This window comes from Periophthalmus magnuspinnatus, chromosome 7 (genome assembly GCF_009829125.3).
Source record: "Periophthalmus magnuspinnatus isolate fPerMag1 chromosome 7, fPerMag1.2.pri, whole genome shotgun sequence".
NCBI lineage: Eukaryota > Metazoa > Chordata > Actinopteri > Gobiiformes > Gobiidae > Periophthalmus > Periophthalmus magnuspinnatus.
This window is the reverse complement of record NC_047132.1, coordinates 4,084,494-4,104,741: the sequence shown is the minus strand read 5'-3', so window position 1 is coordinate 4,104,741 and position 20,248 is coordinate 4,084,494. Positions and strand designations below refer to the sequence as shown.

Below are 20,248 nucleotides of genomic sequence, written 5' to 3'. Positions count from 1 at the left end.
CCACTAAGGAAATTCTAGGTCAATTAAAGACATGTCTCAGTATAATTAGTTGACTAAAAAGGCGCATTGCAAAAGGTCTCAAAATCATTATGTATCTCTCTGCATCTGACCCAAATTGCACTCACAAAACTACAATTGCACAGGAGCTAATCTAAAAACTGCTATTTATGCAGAAAAAAAAAGTATTAGGAACAATGTATTTACATAAACACAAAACATACCAAATCTTCAGTTAAGTCCTCTTCTTTCTGCTATTGCCAACATATAAATCCGTATTTTATGGATTATAAATCGCACTTTTTATACGACGTATATGTGAAATATATAATAACAATAACAATAATTACTTTGTAAATACATATTTTGTAATTCAATGTAATGACCCCAGACTCATAATGACCCCAGACTCATATTTATGTATGCTATGCTAAAGCTTCACCTCAGAACGAAGCTCTCATGCCCTCTGCTTGTTAATTTTGTGTATAGAAATCTTGCATGCTCATTTTTTTAAGGCCACAGTATGGAACTTTTCTTTTTTTTTGCCAAAAAAAGACTAAAACAAAAATTTAAATTATGGCTGTTTATTGCGTAAAAAAATGTAAACTACTATACTTAAATATATTGACATGTGCTTTACATTCAAAAAATATTTTAACCAACTTATGCAATTAGAAACCACAAATGTATACAGATGTATGCAAAACCTACATTTATGTATTGTGGGTTACCTCTTGTCCGTAGAGCTGGAGGCCTGGTTCACTTCGCTGTTGGAGATGAAGTTGCGTATTTCAGAGAAGTATGAGTCCTCCTTCTCATCTAAAAGTGCGTGATTGTCGGGCTCTGAGTTTGGGGACGAGATGGTGGTGCCCAAGTTGGACAACATCCCGGACTGCTGGCTCACTGCAGAGATGAACATAACCAGGCTCAGATAAAAACAAAAAACAAAACAAAACAAAACAGTAGCTTCAAATAGCCTATGTGCTTAGATTTGCTGATATTTTTTGTGTGGAGAGCTTTGAAAATGCTCTCAGGTGTACTTTATGAATTTACATGTACTCCTCAGCTTTAGGTCATCGAATAAGATTTGGTTAAAATATTTGTTTGTTGTTTCAGAGACAGTACATTTTATAGAACAATGATTCCCTCTAGTGGTGGTATATGTAAAAGTTAATATATATGATTTGAGAAGCTTTTATCTTGATTTAAGTGTAATACCGTCAAAACTACTATAGATCAAATATTGATAATGGAGCAATTTTTATACAAATCTATACATGCAATAAAATAATTAAGTAAGGCCATGCATAGCGTGCAAGTGCATTGACTGGAAGTAAATGTACTGTTTATTACAGGAATAAAATGGGAACATTGTATTTGCACCAGAATATTCTTCTTCTTTCTTATCATAATTTTTCTCAGATCCAACCTGCAACTTTTTCACGGCAGTTTCTCTAATTTCTGTCAATTTCTGAAAATGAAAAAAATGGTGCGTTAGCACCCCCAAACAATAAAGAATTGCATTAATTACTAAGCATGAACTTCTCCTGAACAGCCTCAAATTTGGGAAAAATTATCTCCAAAATGAATTTTGAATGAATCTTTTGGCACAAGTCAAGTTTTTTTTTTATTTAGAATTTTTTACAAATCACTCCCATTTGCACATATAAACTCCAATTTTAATAAAATGTAACTCTCTTGTTAAACTCCCTGCTATTGATACTTAATCTGAAAAAAAAAACTGAATTTGGTGTGTAAGCACCTCCTAGAGACTGAGCCCAAAGTTTAAAAAGTTGTTTTTCAAAAATTTTAAAAATTTTGAAAAAAAAAAAAAAAATCAGTTACACCCATCTCATATTTTTTACAGCATAGCTGTAGCAATGACAGAAACTGTCCAAATCTCATGGTAAAATCAGCCCCAAAATTTCTCCAAAATCTTGAAATTTCTAATTCACAAAATTTGCTCCTGTTGGCACATACAAAAATAAATTTTCCCCAAATTTGAATCAGTTGTTAAACTCCCTACTCAATGTTAAAGAATGAAACTGGGAATCTTAGCTTCCTATAGAGTGAAACCAACTTTCATATGAGAAATAAACAAATAAACAAATATATATATATATATATATATATATATATATATATATATATATATATATATATATATTTTTTTTTTTTTATTTATTATTATTTTTTTTAAGTCTTTATAAAATTTCTGAAATTTTATGCAAAATTTTGTCAAATTTTAACATCTTGATCAAAACAGTCAATGACACTCATGCCATTGTTCTTACAGTTGATGTAATGATGACAAAAACTCCCCATGTTATTACAAAGGTAAAATCTCACAGATTGTCAGGTTTCTCCTCCTTGGGCATTTGTCAAAATTAGCTCAAATTTGGTGAAAATTATCTAGTTATCTAGTTAGTTATTAACTATCTAAATTTCTTGTACTTTGCCCAAAGTTTAGTAGCAAAAAAGAAGAGAAGAGCCTTGGCAGTGGGTATAGTAAAAAAAGGGAAATTGAGAGCTATTATAGGGGGTGCTAGATGGTTAGAAATAGGGCACGAAACAGGGTGCGAAACAGGGCGTGAAACAGGGCACGAAGCAGGGCGTGAAGCAGGGCGAGAAGCAGGGCATGAAGCAGGGCGAGAAGCAGGGCACGAATAGTCAGTTAAGAACTTTTTGCATATTGCTCCTCCTGGTAAAGGTTTAACAATGTACATTTAGCTAAAAATAAAACTGAAATATACCTGGTATGTTCTCATGCTCGTGCTTCTTGAGGTGGCGGTCCAGGTTGGTCTGCTGGCCGAAGCAGCGATTACACAGGTGACACTTGAATGGCTTCTCCTTGTTGTGGATATTCCGGACGTGGCGCTGAAGGTTGGACGAGATGCTAAACGATCGGTCGCAGTATTTACATCTGCAAGATATAACATGTTTGGTAAAAATACTGATAACTAGAATAAGCAGAACACCCAATAAAAGAGAAATTTTATCATCAAAACACCTAGTTATATGTTTCCGTTAATGAATGGATTGGAATAATTGGCTTTGCACAAAGGCGAAGTTAAATCTTTCAACCGGACAAAACGTTGTAGGAGTGAACATGCTTCATCCCGCTTCTTCATAATAATATATATATTATTATGGTGACAATCTAGAAATTAGAGACACTACCTGTAGGGTTGTTCGCCTGTGTGCGTCCGTAGATGCCGGGTGAGGTTAGCTGATCGTGGGAAGATTTTCCCACAGTACCTGAAAACAAAATACTGATTAAAACAATATAGGTTCACAGTATGCATTCATAGGCACTGTAGTAATATAAGTAGTAGTAACAGTAGTTGTAATCGCAGTAGTAATAATAGTCCCACATCTACAGAGGTAAGTTGGTAGTAGTTAGTGAGAATATTTATTTCAAACCTGCATGTATAATTCACATAATAATTCAACAGTACAGACACACATACATATATATACTTGGTTTGAAAAGGGGATGGCGGTATACATTTCCAATAACCTCATAGCAAAAAAATATATAAAATCTGTCAACTGGAGAAAACATTGCAGGAGTGAAGACGTTTCACTGCTTATCTAAGTCGCTTCTTCAGTTCTGGTCAGATTACTGGTGGACACTGACTTACAACTATCTGAAGGGAGGAGCTACCTACACTGATTAAAACCATGTTGTAAACACATTGTTTACAGTTTCTGTTTGTAGGCTAACTCTATTGTGCTACCTTAAGTATAGACTGTGCAGCTTGGATGAGCAGCGAAGTCTTCACTCCTACAATGTTTTGTCCACCTAATGTATTAGTAGTAGTTAGTAGTTTAGTACTTGTAGCAGTGGTAATATTTGTAGTGTTAGTAGTTGTAGTAATAGTATTACTGCTGTCATAGCAGTAATAGTAGTAGAAGTAGTTGTAGTAGTAGTAGTAGTAGTAGCAGTAGTGTAGCAGTAGTAGTAGTAGTAGTAGTAGTAGTAGTTGTAGACTTATTACCTGCAAGCATAGCGCTCCTTGCCCTTGCGCAAGATGGTGTCAGACAGCGAGGAAGGGGGCGAGCGGAAGTTGAACAGAGGGTGTGAGGAATGCTGCAGGGAGCCGGCGGGACCGTCCAACTTCAATGCCCCAAAACTCTCCAGTTTCTCTGTCATGTTCTCCATTGCAGACATCTACACAGGACACACAAGGGACATAATGGTGTGAGCTAACTGGGAACTGAGGCATAGATAGAATAAAAAATCAGGAAATGTTACTGATTATTATAGTTACATCAAGCAATACAGTAAGCTAAGTCACATCGTTCACAGCATTTATGAACTATATGGCAAAAGACTAACTGTATTGAAAAAATACAACTTTTTATGCTTTGATTGATAAACAACATTTGCCATTAACAAATAATTTTAAAATCCATATGACCACTCATTGAATTTACATATATATACATACAGCCACACATTTAATGCAATGGGGACAAACTGGAAATGTTACATTAAACTTAGAAAACACGGTGCCAAACATTAGCTAAATGTTCAGTATCGGACTGATACCGATATCTATGAAAACCCTCCATTATCACCTATACCAATAGTGGTCCAGATAGATATACTGCCCATGCCTTGGTGTTGTTAGGGGTTGGCTCTGCAAGCTTGCCGTATTAATCGTATGGTTTAAAGTCCTTTCAACAATCACTTCTTTCAACAATCACTCCTTTCAGGAATCACTTCTTTGGTATTGAACAATGGAAGCTACTGAAAAAAAAAAATATATATATACGTATTTCTGATAACAGAGAAGCCTTGAGAAGACTTGAGAAGCTGCCAGTTTTTTTGTTTCTTGTTTTCATAGGCCTGGGAATTACAGAGATATTAACCATAAACCAGGCCAACAATTCTACAACCTGACAGTTAAACAGCAAATTCTATCAAATTCTGACCTGACCTCTGGTTGCATTTTAACCTATGGGGATTCTAAAATGTTTAATGTCACGTGAACACAACCTTTATCTATAAATATCCCTTATCTTGTCTCACTTTGCTCTCTGTACCTTCTCAGACCTGCACCCAGAGCATACCAAGAATCCAAGAGCACATTTAAAGCCGTGGAGGACAATAGCGAGAGACTGCATGGCGCAGAGCTTTTCGACGAGCTTGGGAACAGAGAAGGGCTAATATGGAGTTTATTTGTGAAAAACAGTCTACATCCTTCCGCTATTAGAGAAGAGTATGGGATGGGACAGACAGGGCCAGAGTGGGAATGTCGTCATATTACTGAATTAGCGCTAGTATTGTTTGGATGGCTGGGAGAATCACTACTGGAAGCCTGGGAATTCATTCAACACTATGTAGCCTATTATTTATTTGTTGGCAGAGGTGGGTAGTAAATTTACTTACATGTATTTTTATTATTTGTAGGTGTGACAAATGTGTTAATAAGCTGCAAATTCACTTTAAAATGGTAGCTATAGAGTAGCATTTTCACCATGTACTTGTGGTAATTTAGTGGAGTTCAAGTATCTCAGGAGTGAGGGATGGATGGAGGGTGAGACTGACAGGCAGCATCGGCACTTATGCGGTCGCTGTATCGGACCATTGTGGTAAAGAAGGAGCTGAGTCGAAAGGCCAAGTTCCTACATTCCTACCCTCACCTATGGTCATGAGCTCTGGGTAATGACCGAAAGGACATGATCACGGATACAAGCGGCTGAAATGGGCTTCCTCTGCAGGGTGGCTGGGCGTTCCCTTAGAAATAGGATGAGGAGCTCAGCCACACTGGAGGAGTTTGGAGTAGAGCCGCTGCTCCTACATGTCGAAAGGAGCCAGCTTAAGATGCCTCCTGGATGCCTCCCTAGGGAGGTGTTCCGGGCATGTCCCACCGGGAGGAGGCCCCAGGGAAGACCCAGGACACACTGGAGGGACTTGGTCTTTTGGCTGGCCTGGGAACGCCTTGGGGTCCCACTGGAGGAGCTGAAGGATGTTTCTGGGGTGAGGTGCGCCTGCGAGTCTCTGCTTAGACTGCTGCCCCCGCGACCCAGCTCCGGATAAGCAGAAGAAAGTGGATGAATGGACATTTACTGTTGCTACCCTAGTATGTGCTATTCAGTTACATATTCTTAATAATATAATTTTGACATAACAGTAGTAGTAATAGAAGTAGTAGTCATAGATTCGCGTTCAAAAAGTGGTAATACTAGCAGTTTTTAAAAAGTCTGGTGTTAACACATTTATCGCTACTACCTCATGTACTACTACACTGTTACATGTACTGAACAACGTTATATGTACTCAGTAGTATTATTTTTGATATAACAGTAGATAGAAGAATTGTTAGTAAAAGTTACTTCTTAGTAGTACTTGGTATGAGATGGTATGCTTTTATTTGAAATGTGAGCAGTGCACGACATTACATTGAACTTAAAAAAACAGGAAAGATGTCTGGTGCCAGGTTAAAGCTAATGTACTAATTTCCACCTGTAATCCCTGGACAGGCTGATGTTTAGTAAAAATAACAGTTTGGACTGGACAGACTTGTAGTAGTAGTAGCATTTTGATTAAGTGTTTTTTGTAATTTCAGTAATTATTGACTTGTATGTAAAATATTTTCACAGCACTCCCGCAACCACTACTACTACCTCCAAGATAAGTAATTATAATAGCAACATAAGTTTAGAATGCAAGTTTAGCAAGTTTCATCTTTCAAAAAAACATATCTTTGAAAATTTGAAACATCTCAAAAACACAAAACACTAGAACAAGTGGGTCATTATGGCTGAACCAACCAAGTCTAGACTTCATATAATTCTAAGCATTGTCAAATCTTTCGTAATCATGTATTAACCCGTTTTTATTAACATTTACCTAATGCAGAGTCACGGTTGAAAGAGGACACGGATTTCCAAGTCAGATTAAACTGCTTCCCCCCAGAGCCCCCCATTCTCTGGTGACACAAACACAGGATGTCCTTGATAGACACACTGCTATTATCCACCCAGCCAGCTCACCCACAACAGTAAAACCACATACTTGCTGCAAGTAGTATTAAAAACAAAAATATAACTATTATATGTATGCCAATTTAAACATGTACTGTATTACTTTTTTTTGAATGTAGGTGCTCCTAACCCTTTGTCTATGGTTTGTTTTGATCATATCCTGCGTATAGGAATTCAAAAGTGTTAAAAAAACAAAACAAAAAAGAAACTATTAGCATTCTAGTATGCTGGTTGTTGTTAGCTTTACTGTGAGAGAAAAACTAAGACAGTAAAATTTGATACATTTGAAAATAATACAATTTTATTTTATATTGATAGTGCTTTTTTGACACACAAGCATTGATCATTCACTCCTTAGCAGTAGCTGTGACTACTCTTGAGCCACAGCTACCCTGGGGTAGACTGACTGAAGTGATACAGTCAGTGTCTAACTTAAAAACTGTCTAACTTAAAAACACTTCTGAAATAATAATTCTTCAAAATAAAACAGATCCTGAGAGGCTCTGAGAGAGGTGTGTTTTTTTTTACCTGTGTGTGGAAAAGTGGAGGTGATGGTCGCAGGAACTTCTCCTTGAGAGCACCCACTGGGTCCAGCAGCTTCCTCTTCTCCACCCTGCTGGACCAACAGCAAGGTAGAGGGTTACGTACCACGACCACATCACTTGAACTCACGTTTTCTTAAGTCAAGCCTAAATTAAACGGTTTTGTACCCACTTTCAATTAAAAAACTGAATATGCAGTATAGCTCCAACCACTGAGCCACATGGCAGCATCCAGGGATATGTATTTGAATTTTTCCAACACTGAAAAAATTTATTGTTGACCATAAATAAATATATTGTGTCATTCTTTTCCAGATATTTACTTATTTATTTTGTTAATTCAAAGCAATCATTTTAAGATTATCTATCAAAAACTAAAAAACTAAAAATTTAACATAAACTAATTGAAGGGATTTTTTTCAGTCAACATTTTAAGTTACTTTTGTACTTCTATTTAAAACATATTAATGTTTTAGTTTACTTATTTTTTTTAGATAATGGAAAAAAACAAGAAAATGTATTTTATCTACACACTAATATTAATATAAGAGTTTACATTGGGGCAATCATTAGAGATTAGCTAAAGCATATGTTGTTAAGGCTACTGTGGTCTAATTGGGCTGAAATACCTGTATATGGGGTCCATGAAGAAGGCTGAGGGCTTAGCGTAGTGCAAAGGCGGAGGCTGGGGGGGTTGCGAGGGGGGCTGCTGATGCTGGCTCATGGACTGGTGCATTGTCTGGGGATGAAGATGTGGGAACGCAGCAATGTTGTCTTCTTTTACTGACAAACTTTTCCCAACTCCATAGATGTGGTTTTTCCGATTTGGAGGTTCAGCTGCCACTCCGTTATGCCCTGTCCGACTGCGGGTGCTGATGCTAAGATCCAATGGCTGTTCATCCCCAGTAGAGGCAGCTTGAGGTCCGCTACTGCTGCTAGTGCTACTGTTGTTGTGGGGTGGGTTTGTTGGTGCGGGAGGGGGCAGCTTAGGTTCCTTGGGCTTTGTTGTGAGATCAAATGGTGACTCGGCTGACATTGCAAGATGTCCACCGATTTTGTGTAAGTGCTCCCGTGGTGATTTGGGCTCTGACTTGAAGAACATGCTAGCATTGAGTCCACCACGCTCTGTGGCAAACGGGTAAAGTGAGTTGTGAAAGTTGGGCAAGAATTGGAAGGGGAACATCGAATGGTAAGGTAAGGGTCCCATCTTCTTTTCCTGATGCAAACCAATCAAACCCGGCCCAAAGTATTTCTCGGCAATCGATGCAATCGCTTTGATGGAGTCTGTAGCAGCAGAACTGGCGTTCATGGATGTGGGTGGGAGGGCTTGTTCGTCGGGAGGGGGGAAGAAGGATGGCTGAGAGGAGGCATTCAGAAAGGGACGTTCAATGGAGAGGTTCCCGGAACTGGACACTGCAGACACCAATGCACTGTTTGTGTCTTCCTGCTGGTTGCCCTCCTGGCTCATCGCTGCCCCCAATGGCTTTCTCCTCTTACTGCGTTCTCGTTCACTGTCCCCCTCACTCTCTAGGTCTGACCCCTCCCCTGACGCTGTGCCTGTGGTCGTGTCCAGGTCCGTTCCGCTGGTGGTGTTGACGTCTTCCAGGTCGCTGCCATCGGATATATCCGCCATCTTGGATTTGGGCTTCACGTCTATGCTTGTGGATATATCTAGCTTGTGGTTCTTTTCTTTATCGTCTGATTGACTATGCCCATTGCCTGCATTGTTGTTTGTCGACATGACCAGGGACAGAGGGGGGCCATCAAGGGGGCTGCGGGGTAGTTTTACCTCCTGACCATTGGTCCCTACGGGACTTTTAAGTAAAGGACTAGTGGGTATTAATTGAGGACGGGAGTACAACGATGGGGGGAAGATTCCAGGGAAACCATGAGGGAGCGAAGGAAATCCATGGGGTCCCGGGGAGAAGGGCAATCCGGCGTGAGGATGAGGTCTAGAGGGAAAATAGTCAGTGAAGCCTAGACTGGACTGGTTGAGGCCTGGGAGGTGGGGGTGGTGGGATTTGGCCTTGGCTATGATAGGGCTGGAGCTCATGGGAATGCCGGGGTTGAACATGGCCCCTGGGGAACTGTAATGATTTTTGCCCTCACAGAAGCGCCGGTGTTTGTTGAGGGACGAGGTAGTGCTGAACAACTGGCCGCAGTCCTTGCACTTGATCTGAGTGCGGCAGTCAGCGTGCATTCTCTTGTGACGACAGAGGTTTGAGAACTGGGTGTAGGACTTGTGGCACACTTCGCCTGCAGGAGGGAAGATACACAGCCCATCAGGGCCTGGTTAAACCCATTTAACACTGTCACTAACTCGAAAATACAAATCAATGATAACACTACAGTTAAAAAAGATACTACAGGTAATCCCAGGGATGTTTGCAATGTTGTCTTGTGCACACAAAAATGTAGAATGGTGGCTTTCAGATTCTAGAAAATAATGATACTCTCAGAATGGGGGCAAGGGAGGGACTCATTAACTTGTTGTATTACAACAAAAATCTGCATTATAACAATATTAATTTTAGCTGCCCCTATCTGCATTAAATGTTACTGGCATATAGAGTGTCGTGATATCATTTGAAATCCAGCAACAAGATATTCCGTGACCCTATGTGTCAAATGAGTCAAGACTTCTTAATTGGGATCCTTCTTAAACAGAATCCAATGAGAAATTGAGTATTTATTAAACAAACATTTGTTTTAGCATGTATATGTATGAAATGTGTTGAAATGAAATGCTAAGCAATATACATTTTCTCCTCTAAAGATGCTTATGGGACTAATATTTAATGAATATGTGCTAAGAAAGTGACTTACAGATAAAGGGCTTGACACTGCTGTGGATGTGCTTGTGTTGTTTTAGCCCTGAAGATGTGGCAAAAGTCTTGCCGCACTCAGGGCAGGTATGAGCACGAGCCCCCACATGCTGGGAGCGGATGTGCCTCTGCAGGTTACTGGGGTCTGTGAAGACCTGCAAGGATCAAAGACAAAGTACCATTGAATGACTATACATTTTGAGCTGAACGAAGTAAAACAACTCAAAGTACAAAGCATTTCTGAAGTATTTGTGTAGCAGGTCTATTTTGTGTTTTGTGTGTGTGTGTGTGTGTGTGTGTATACGTGTGTGTGTTACTAAGATTTATTAATTAATAAGTACGGGACACAATGATAATATGCATTTGGGTAAGGTTTGAAACAGCAGTAGTGGGCAGGTACTTAACCCATTGTTACCCCGTATCTCTTTGCCCCATCAATTAATTTGATTTGGGTATATTAACTAATGTATTAATGGAGTAAATATATTATCTTTACTCTTTACCTTATTGTCTTTTTTAAGTTTACATTTATGCATGCAAAAACAGCATTTCAAATTCATGGTAATTCAGTGTTCAGTGGTCCATTTTAAATAGCTTGAACAATATTGGAAAAATATAAAATCCCAATTTGTCTAAGAGATAAGCACATTTTTTGTGTATATACTTTCAAAAGCATTAACACTTGGAAGAGGACTGAATATTTTAGAATTTATTTGCTCTCTTATCATGAAACACCAAATACCAGATTTGCATTAATGCAAGGTAACCTGAAAATGCTTTGTTTTGAGTCAGAGTTGGTGCTTCCTGTGCACAACTTACGTGCGTGGAAGGCTGTACCTTATCACAGTTTTCACACTCAAAGCGCTTGCCACTGTCATGGGACATCTGGTGGCGGATGAGGTTGGACTTCCAGTTGAAGGCTTTGGGACACTGGTCACACTTGTACTCCCTCTCCTCAGTGTGGACGATCATGTGCTGACCCAAACTGAAATATAAAAAAAATTTAGAGTGAAGAAAACTTCAGTAAACTAACTAACTAAATACACACTTACGATATATGAAATTGTTTGCGCACGCAAACAAAGATATGATATATTTGATGGTTTCAGGCATAAAAACTCATAAAATTCAGAAGAAAGCCTGAAACTAACAAACTAGGAAAACTCTATTTCCCTTACTGGTTAGAGAAATAGAGAACCCAGAGGAAATCTACACAGACACGGAAAGAACATGCAAACTATACATAGAATTACCCCACTCCACCTAGGACGCTCAGTCGTAACCACTGTGCCACAATGCACAATGGTGGTGTGTAAAGCTAGAGCCACCACCCTGTAGTGCGCAAGGGCTTAATCAACTGTTGCACAGTAATTACTGTTTAAGTCCCCTGCAGGCATCATCAGCCTCCTCGGCCTCTCCATCTCCTCTTCACTACCATCAGTTTGTGTATAACCATCAAACCTACCTCTCGCATGAATAGACTTTACCTGTATTCATTGGGGAAGATCTTCTCGCAGTCCTTACACTCGTGGATGGGCTCGTCGCTGTCCTCCCTCTCCTGTTTGAAGTCGTCCTGTAGGGGGCCAAAGGAGCCTGAGCACGAGTACTTCTGATGCCTCCTGAGCTCCAACGTAGAGGAAAAAAGCTCATCGCACTCCTCGCAGCGGTACATCTGCTCGTCTGCACAAACAAATAAACAATAAATTATCATGGGGACAGTTTGACTTGTTTTGCTTCTACTTATGTTGAAATACAAGAACGTGAATATTTTTTTGACACTTTCTTACCGTGATTGGATTGGGCCAGGGACACAATAACACTTGGGGTAAGCTTTAACCACAGTCTATGTAGTTGCTGGGCAAAAGCCTTTCCCACTGTGCCACAGCTTCCCAATCATGGTTATTTATTTTTAAATAAATGAATACATATTCCAGTTTTTTTTTTAATAATTGATTACTACCTGAATAGATTTTGGAAACATTATTTTTGTTTTATTTTTTCTTTTAATAATTTTTTCCCCATAGCATCTTATCAATTACCATGTAGTCAGATGTTTGTTCGTGGGTTAGTTACAGTTAGCATCTTGTCCTCTCACTAAAATCACTGATCCTACCATTGACTTTCACATAAAGTAGAAATCAGTTTGTGCTGAAATGCTGCCTTCATTAGCACAGTTAATTGCCCGTTAAGCTAAGTGTTTGGGAGACCTTATGTGGCTGTAATCACACTCCAGGGAAACAATAGCCTGGCCTTCCCCTTCCATGCTGATAACCTTCTACAATTCTTCTCACCAACAAGGTCAAACACATAAAACTCTAGCCAGCTTTTTCAGTGGCTAGTTCCTATGTCAGGTGCCAAATACAATAGAGGCTTTATGTGTACACTATTTGACCATTTTTGAAAGAATGAGCAGCGATGGAAGAGGGTGCAAGGCAACATGAACTGCTAAAGGAATACAAGTAGCGGGATAGCAAAAATATAATAAAATGCAAATAAAAGAACATGATTGAGTTGATAAATAAATCCAGCAAATATAGTTCTAAAAGAAGAATGAGCCTGAAGCCGCACAGAAAAGCATGCCCAAAAACCAAAATAAAAAATAATTCTAAATAAATGAAAATAACTGCTAAAGCACTACAAGAAGTGAACGTAGAATATCAATTTAATAAATGTACTAGCAATTTATAGGACACCACTTTATAAAAACTACACCTTAATTGCTAATGATAATGAATAACCTTACCCTATTTCCTACTGCCTAATTAACGAGTTACTAAGCCTAAATCAGTCTTCATAAACTATTTGTTCATTATGAATTATATAATTGTTCAATCTTTATTAAGGCACCAATTTGTGTAGTTTTCATAAAGTGATACAGTTACTACATACATCTTCATGCTCGTGGTTTACTCTTAAAATACATGCATAAATAATAAAAACTGCTAGGTTGATACAAGTTTATTCATTGTCAGTATTTTTTATAGTTTTTCAGGGTTTTTGTTTTCTTGAAAGAGTCAAGGTAAGCAGGTCCAAGGTCTTATGCCCCCCAATCGTCCCATGCCGCCCCAACAGGCCCAGGTTAGGCTACACCCATCCATCACTCTTGGCACGGCTGAGTGACTCTATCCAAAATGGCTTATGGTGCATGATGCCACGGTTCCCCTTTTGGCACTGCAGCTCCACCATTTATCCAGCTGGAACTTCTTGGGCACATTAAAAGGGCATTAGAGCAGTGTGACCGGGGGAGGTTGGGTAAATGACCTCCTGATCAATGGGCCGTAACACAAATGCTCAACTAACTACTCCTACACTGTCCAGTGTAGGAGTAGTGCTTGTGGAAATATGCATGAGGTGGTCAGTCAAAGCCAAACTAACTGTTCAGATAAAAAAAGTAGATGTGGGGGAAAAGTTGATCAATTTTAAACAATTTTTCAAAGTTGTGTAACATCTTATTCTTGCATATGCTAACTAAAAGGAGTGCAGCTGTGTAAAGTTGACTGAGAGGTAAAATATGATCAGTGTAAATACCATAGATTGGTGAAAGTGTCTGGATTATTTTAAAAAGTCAAGCTCACTTTATTAATGAGCTACTGGTCATAGTCACACAAGATTAGTGACTTGCATGAATAAAATAAAACTACATGTATGATTTACATGAGAAAACCACATTACAATTTTTATCAAAACATAAAAAAACTAAATGTTACCTAATGTAGGCGTCTTAAATGAATCATCACAGAATGTATATATATTTAAAGGACATTGTATATAAAAAGCTGACAAAAAAGACAGATTTGAGAAAAGTTGCTAATATCCACTAATTTTGATCAACAATATAATAGCACAGAATTTTAAATAAATGGTTACTAAAGTAGTACAAGTAGAAGTACTTAGTGTCACAAATTGTACCTTGCATTGAGGTGCTTGACAAGGCTACCCTATTGTACCTCTCTTGTTCCAGCGTTTTCTGGTGCTCTAAGAGGACCAATGGACTAATGGCTGTCTGGGAGACCAAAGCAGCTCCATTATGTGCAGTTTAGCAGCTAATCTGGGAGCATGGGTGAGGTCTCCAGGGAGTCCTTAGTTCCTCCAGACCCTGAATTCCAGCTCCGATAAGCCAGACAGAGAGCCCTGCCAGATCCCGTAGACCTGGGTACTTTTCTCTCCATATGTCATCCGAGCATTCCCACACACAAATGCTTCACATATTTGTCCATGTATTCTTTAAAAATATAAGAATTGTTTTGTTTTATTATAGTTAGTAGAATAGACGAGAAAGAATTGCATTATCGGATTGTGATTTTGGGAATACATTGTTTGTATGAAGGCCTGGTTTAGTCAATTGTTGACTTGGTTCAGATCTACTTTAGTTTTGTCATAGTGTGTTTTTAGTACTGGTTAAAGCATTGGTGTATTCAGAATATAGCTATCCTGTTTCAGATGGCCGTATTAAACAAAAGTATCTCTTTTGCTTAGTCCCAGTCTTTGCACTGTTTGCACAGTATTTTATTTTTTTTATGTATTTTTTCATTTATTACAACTTTGTCTAATTAGCCCTGTTTTAGTCCTAGTTTGGTGCTGATTTAGCCCAGTTGTAGTCCTGGTTTAGTCAAAGTTATATCCGAATTATAGTCCATGTTGTCTTGTTTGAGTCTCGTCCTAGTCCCTATACCTCCTCCTCTCTTCGGTTCACAAATGCTTCACATATTTGTTGAACTGCAGCTTATTTAGCCTGTCTTCTCTCATTTAGTTTTGTACATCAAGATGCAAATAGATTTGGCCGGCAGGCGCCCTTTTCTGCCAGGTCGATTGTGACTTTTTCCTTTTCCACATTGAACATGGATGGTTGCACACGCACAGACGCCCAAACAAATCATTTACTAAGCCTTGCGCCGCTGTGACATGATGCCAGCGAGTATCGCATCAATCAGCTCCTGTTTCAGCCAAGTCAAACATACTATGTGGTGAGGGGTTTCCTTTTTATGTCTTGGTTTAGATCTCATTCGGTCTTGGTCAAGTGGGTATTTAAAATGTCTTACTCAAAAAATACTTGCTTAGTACTAGTATCTGTTCACTAGCCTTGATGTTTATGTAAAATGCAGTCCTGGTTTAGTCCCAAGATTTTATTCATTTATTTATTTAAATTGAAAATAATACAACCTATGTCATTATGACCAAAATTCCAAATAATAATCATTATAGTTATTTTTAAAATGTTGGTATTAAGCAATATTTTTTAATCACTTTTGGTTACCATTAAATTTCATATCTCAAATCTTACAGCAATGTATGAGAAACACATAAGTCAGACATGATTTCTGACTATATAAATCACCATGGTTACCAGATGAGGGTGTTAGGACACCATTTTAAAAAGCTCAATAGAGAATATAATACAAACTTGAAGTAATGTGTTGTGTGTACTTGAAACAACAAATATTTTGTGAGCCGTACTTGATGTTAACTCTAAGTACCACTGTCTGACATAGTTCTGTGACATGATTTGTTTTGATCTGCAAACACAACAAAATCCTGTTATACCTGACAACCAAATGAATTCAAGATGTGAGGGAGGAACTAGAGGAAATATGGGCCTTTTTATGGATTTAAATATGTTATGAATGTTACAATTTAGCATTTTGTCATTTTTTTACTAGATTAATGTCAGTATTAATCAGATATATTGGATATGCATTTACTGTAAAAGTGAAACCTTTTTCTCATTGCTGATCATAGGTGGGACTTTTACTTAAACTTAAGTACTTTTCTAGCAGCATGCTTTTACTCCTACTTAATTAATATCTTTTTTTTTTTTTTTTTTTTTTAAGTAAATGGCTTATTTTTAAGTCTACAAGTCACAAAAGGTTTATGTAGACAATATGAAATTATTTGAACATTTGTGTTTCTTTTCCTTCAGATATGATTTAGTTGTTTTTTTGTTTTTGTTTTTTTTTTATCTATTTTTTTTATTTTTTTATTTTTGGTCAAGTTCTGATAGCTACTCTTTAAGTCACTATTACTTGAGTGAGCTTTCCCAGATATTTTTACTTTTACTTAATTTCTTGGACCACTACTTTGTACTTCTACTTGAGTAATATTATTTTAAGTAATGTTATGCTTACTTGCGTACAGTTTTGGGCTACTCTGCCCATCTCTGTTACCAAAGTACTTATCTCTGTGGTTGTATCTAAATTGTTAAAAGCTTATAAGTACTATAATTGTCCCATCTACCTTGTGCATTATTTATATAGTAGCAGTGTTGTCACTTTCTTTTATATGTGGTGTATGCAATCCCTCTGTAGTCAAGGTATGTTCCTTAGTGGCCCATGAGCGTATACTTGTCTATGTGGTCTTACAATTGTTCTGATACACCTCAAGATCATTTTAAACTTGCTGAGGAAAGTTTCATTTCTTGTTCTGTGAATGTGACTTTTACATTCTCAAATGAGTACCTAGTTTCAATACTAGTTTTAGTATCAATTAGTATCTGATTGATACTATATATAGTAGTACTTGATGTCAACTAGAAATACCACTGTACAACATAGTTCTATGACATTATTTGACTGCTATACCTGACGACCAAATTAACCCAAGATGTGAGGGAAAACTAGAGGAACTACGGGCCCTTTTCTGCTTTGGTGGAGTTTGGAGTTTAGATTTGCAGATAAAATATTGGACGTATTTGGAGTGACGTATGGGGATACAGTTGAGAGGCAACTGGGGCCGGTGAATCGGGTTTCCCCCAAACCAAGATGGTAAAGAGAAATATGAGCCCACAAGCATAATGTAAGCAATTCAGACCTAGTGCAACAGTAGCAAGGGACACACAAAGTAAGGGAAGAGATATATCTCAAAAGTTCTATTCCCACTTCTTTTTCCACCACTAGTGTATACTGTAGCCATGGCAAGACATTTAACTCAGCCTGATATGTGTGTGAATGGTTCCTTATAGGAGATTACAATGTAGATACAATGTTATACCTATGACAATGTAGTTTTTAAATTTCATCTTTCTTCTGCTGTTGAGCCTTGTTATTCATTAAACAGATTACGTCAGATGCCCTTCCTAATCAATGCACTACATAATCAATGTTGTGAATGGAGGAGGCAACATGTGTGATATGCCTTGCCCAAGGACACAACATTAGTATGCAACAAGTGCGGATTAACTTATCAATATTAAAAAAATATCCTTTGTTGGCTATTTATTGTACATCAACACGTTTATCATAGCTAGTGTACATATGAACATAATGAACATAAAGTATACAATTATTTCACCTATACCCTTACACTGTATTTTTCCATATATTTTAAAATGACAATCTCTTAAAGAAAGTTCCTAAAAAAGAAATCCATATCCATTTCATATAATATCAATACAACTTGCAATGATTCAAACTACTTTTAAAACTACTAAAATAATAATCATACTTCATCCTTGGTCAATTTTGGAAAACATTTTTCCTTATCCTTATCCAAAACCAAACCAAAACAAACTTTTTACTTCCATGCCAGTTCCATGAATGCACTACAAGTTCCTGAAGGCTTGAACAGCTTAAAACAAGAGACTGACACTAAATGAGTTGGAAATGATAAAAGCGCAGAATCATTTTCACAGCGTCGGTACAATTTGTCACAGATATGTTAATGTCAGTCAGTATATATATATATATATATATATATATATATATATATATATATATATATATATATATATATATATATATATATACACACACATATATACATATACATACACACACACACACACACACTCACATATTTATATTTATATAGTCTCAATATTTGTACCTGTAACTGACAGAAAGTTGTTGGTTTTTTTTTGTGTTAAAAATGCTTTTAGTCTGTGGTCTAAAATGAGTTTTAAATTATCATTGTAGTATTGAAATATGTGTCTCTTCTTTAGTCTCAAAATCACTAAGACTAATAGCTGGTTAATACAATATTTGAGACAAGAAAACTAGTCTAGTGGTTGTTTTGGAGGGTTGTCACGTCTTAAGTTTTCAGAATAAAATGTTAAAATTCAGAAATTCTGTCAGAAAATTTTAGCAAGAAATGTTAGGATTGTTTGGAGGTGTGTGTGTCACTGTGTAAATAATAGGTAGACTACATTTCACACTATGAACATATATATATATATATATATATATATATATATATATATATATATATATATATATATATATATATATATATATATATATATATATATATATATATATATATATATATATATATATTCATATATATATATTCATAGTGTTATGGTTAACGGTTATTACAGTTACGGTATAGGTTGTTGATGTTGGAAAAGCATCTCTAATTTTCTAATTTACAGTAGTAGAAAGTGGTAGAAAAGTAACTAATTAGAAATACTCACAGTACTATAATTGACATTTGTTGGGTTATTTTTAAATGAGTACTTGTACTTATATATGAGTATAATTATGTCATGTAATTGCAATTAATTCTGCCTACATTTTAAATATTCAGATATTACTGATTACCTACTGTACAAGTCCCAATTCCCAATAGTTCCAATAGTTCTAATACATGGCTGTCTCACCTCGGGCTATATAGCTTCCTATAGCTACTAAACACCCATAGCAGCACTGCATTGCCTGCTCTGATTGGCCAGGGCTCCAAGAATAATCAAAGTATGGTTTTAAACAATTTAAATCAGCTTGATCCTGTTAAATGAATCAGATTTTGTACAAAAGCAAGCTAAAAATTGCTTCTAAAATTGCATTACTATATTGTACTAGTAGTAGTAGTATTTTCCTTTTTTCTTTCTTTCTTTCTTTATTTATTTTTTACTTAAGGACACATTTGACAGTAGTACCTGGACTTGTAATTAACTACATTATTATCAATGTATGTGTACATTTACTTGGGTACAATTTTTACTCACAACCGCTAATTTGTAACATATAATATTCCACTATTTCATAATGTCAACCCAACCTCCTATAATATATGAATGTACGTCGGTTGCATCCAGTGCAAAGACGCATGGCATGTCGCTCTTTGGTTTGGAGTGTGTTTAATGACGTGCATTCCTCTTACCCTGCAAGTTGGGTGCCATGGATCCCTCGGGGAAAATGCCGTCCTTCATATACACCAGTAGCTCCTCCCCCGCCTCGATGTCTCGGACCGTTTTGTAGTAGATCTGCAAACATGCAAATGAATGTGTTAAGACATCCAGTTGACATCCTTGGATTTCTTACGGGATCTATCTATCTATCTATCTATCTATCTATCTATCTATCTATCTATCTACCTATAGTGCATTCTATTAATGCCCTGATGTCACATGTGTGATGTGAATTTGAGCTGTCTAGACCAATGCATGTGCGTGTCAGATATTTTTCAATGATTTTTTTTTGGAGTCTTTGCGCCCCTGGTGGCCAAGTGTGAAAAATTACCTATGCCTGAGATAGATAGATAGATAGATAGATAGATAGATAGATAGATAGATAGTTTATCTATCTATACAACTGAAAATGTGAATGCGTCACGAGGACTCGTTCATTTGACGATACTGTATGGGCTTGCTTTCTTTTTAAGTACAACAGAATGCAACATTAAAATATTAAACTACAAACAAGATATTCGTATAAACTGTGAAATTGTTGATAGATAAAAAATAGTAGTTTTAGCATAATTTCTGTTTTATAATCCAGTTAGTTATTCTTCTTGCATTTCCAGAACCTAAATTGTCTTCTAATTAAAACATTATTAATTTCCAAAACAGATATATTTTGTATCGATGGACTATAGAAAACACTTTTTTCTATGGCGCATATATATATATATATATATATATATATATATATATATATATATATATATATATATATA

At 37.0% G+C, this 20,248-nt stretch overlaps 1 protein-coding gene across 3 annotated transcripts in view; it reads right to left on the bottom strand.

Moving 5' to 3' along the window:
- prdm16 (PR domain containing 16) overlaps window positions 1-20,248 on the bottom strand; it is a 366,260-nt gene that overhangs the window by 3,499 nt on the left and 342,513 nt on the right. For 2 of the 3 annotated variants that reach the window (XM_033969103.2, XM_055222879.1), the window contains 10 exons: window positions 19,454-19,556; window positions 11,848-12,040; window positions 11,180-11,345; window positions 10,362-10,515; window positions 8,165-9,824; window positions 7,522-7,609; window positions 3,999-4,171; window positions 3,178-3,255; window positions 2,751-2,920; window positions 729-900 (listed from right to left, as the gene is read on the bottom strand). In XM_033969103.2, coding sequence (XP_033824994.2) covers window positions 729-900; window positions 2,751-2,920; window positions 3,178-3,255; window positions 3,999-4,171; window positions 7,522-7,609; window positions 8,165-9,824; window positions 10,362-10,515; window positions 11,180-11,345; window positions 11,848-12,040; window positions 19,454-19,556 — 2,957 coding nt within the window. The remainder of the gene's footprint in view (window positions 1-728; window positions 901-2,750; window positions 2,921-3,177; window positions 3,256-3,998; window positions 4,172-7,521; window positions 7,610-8,164; window positions 9,825-10,361; window positions 10,516-11,179; window positions 11,346-11,847; window positions 12,041-19,453; window positions 19,557-20,248) is intronic. The other variant, XM_055222878.1, reaches the window with a different exon arrangement.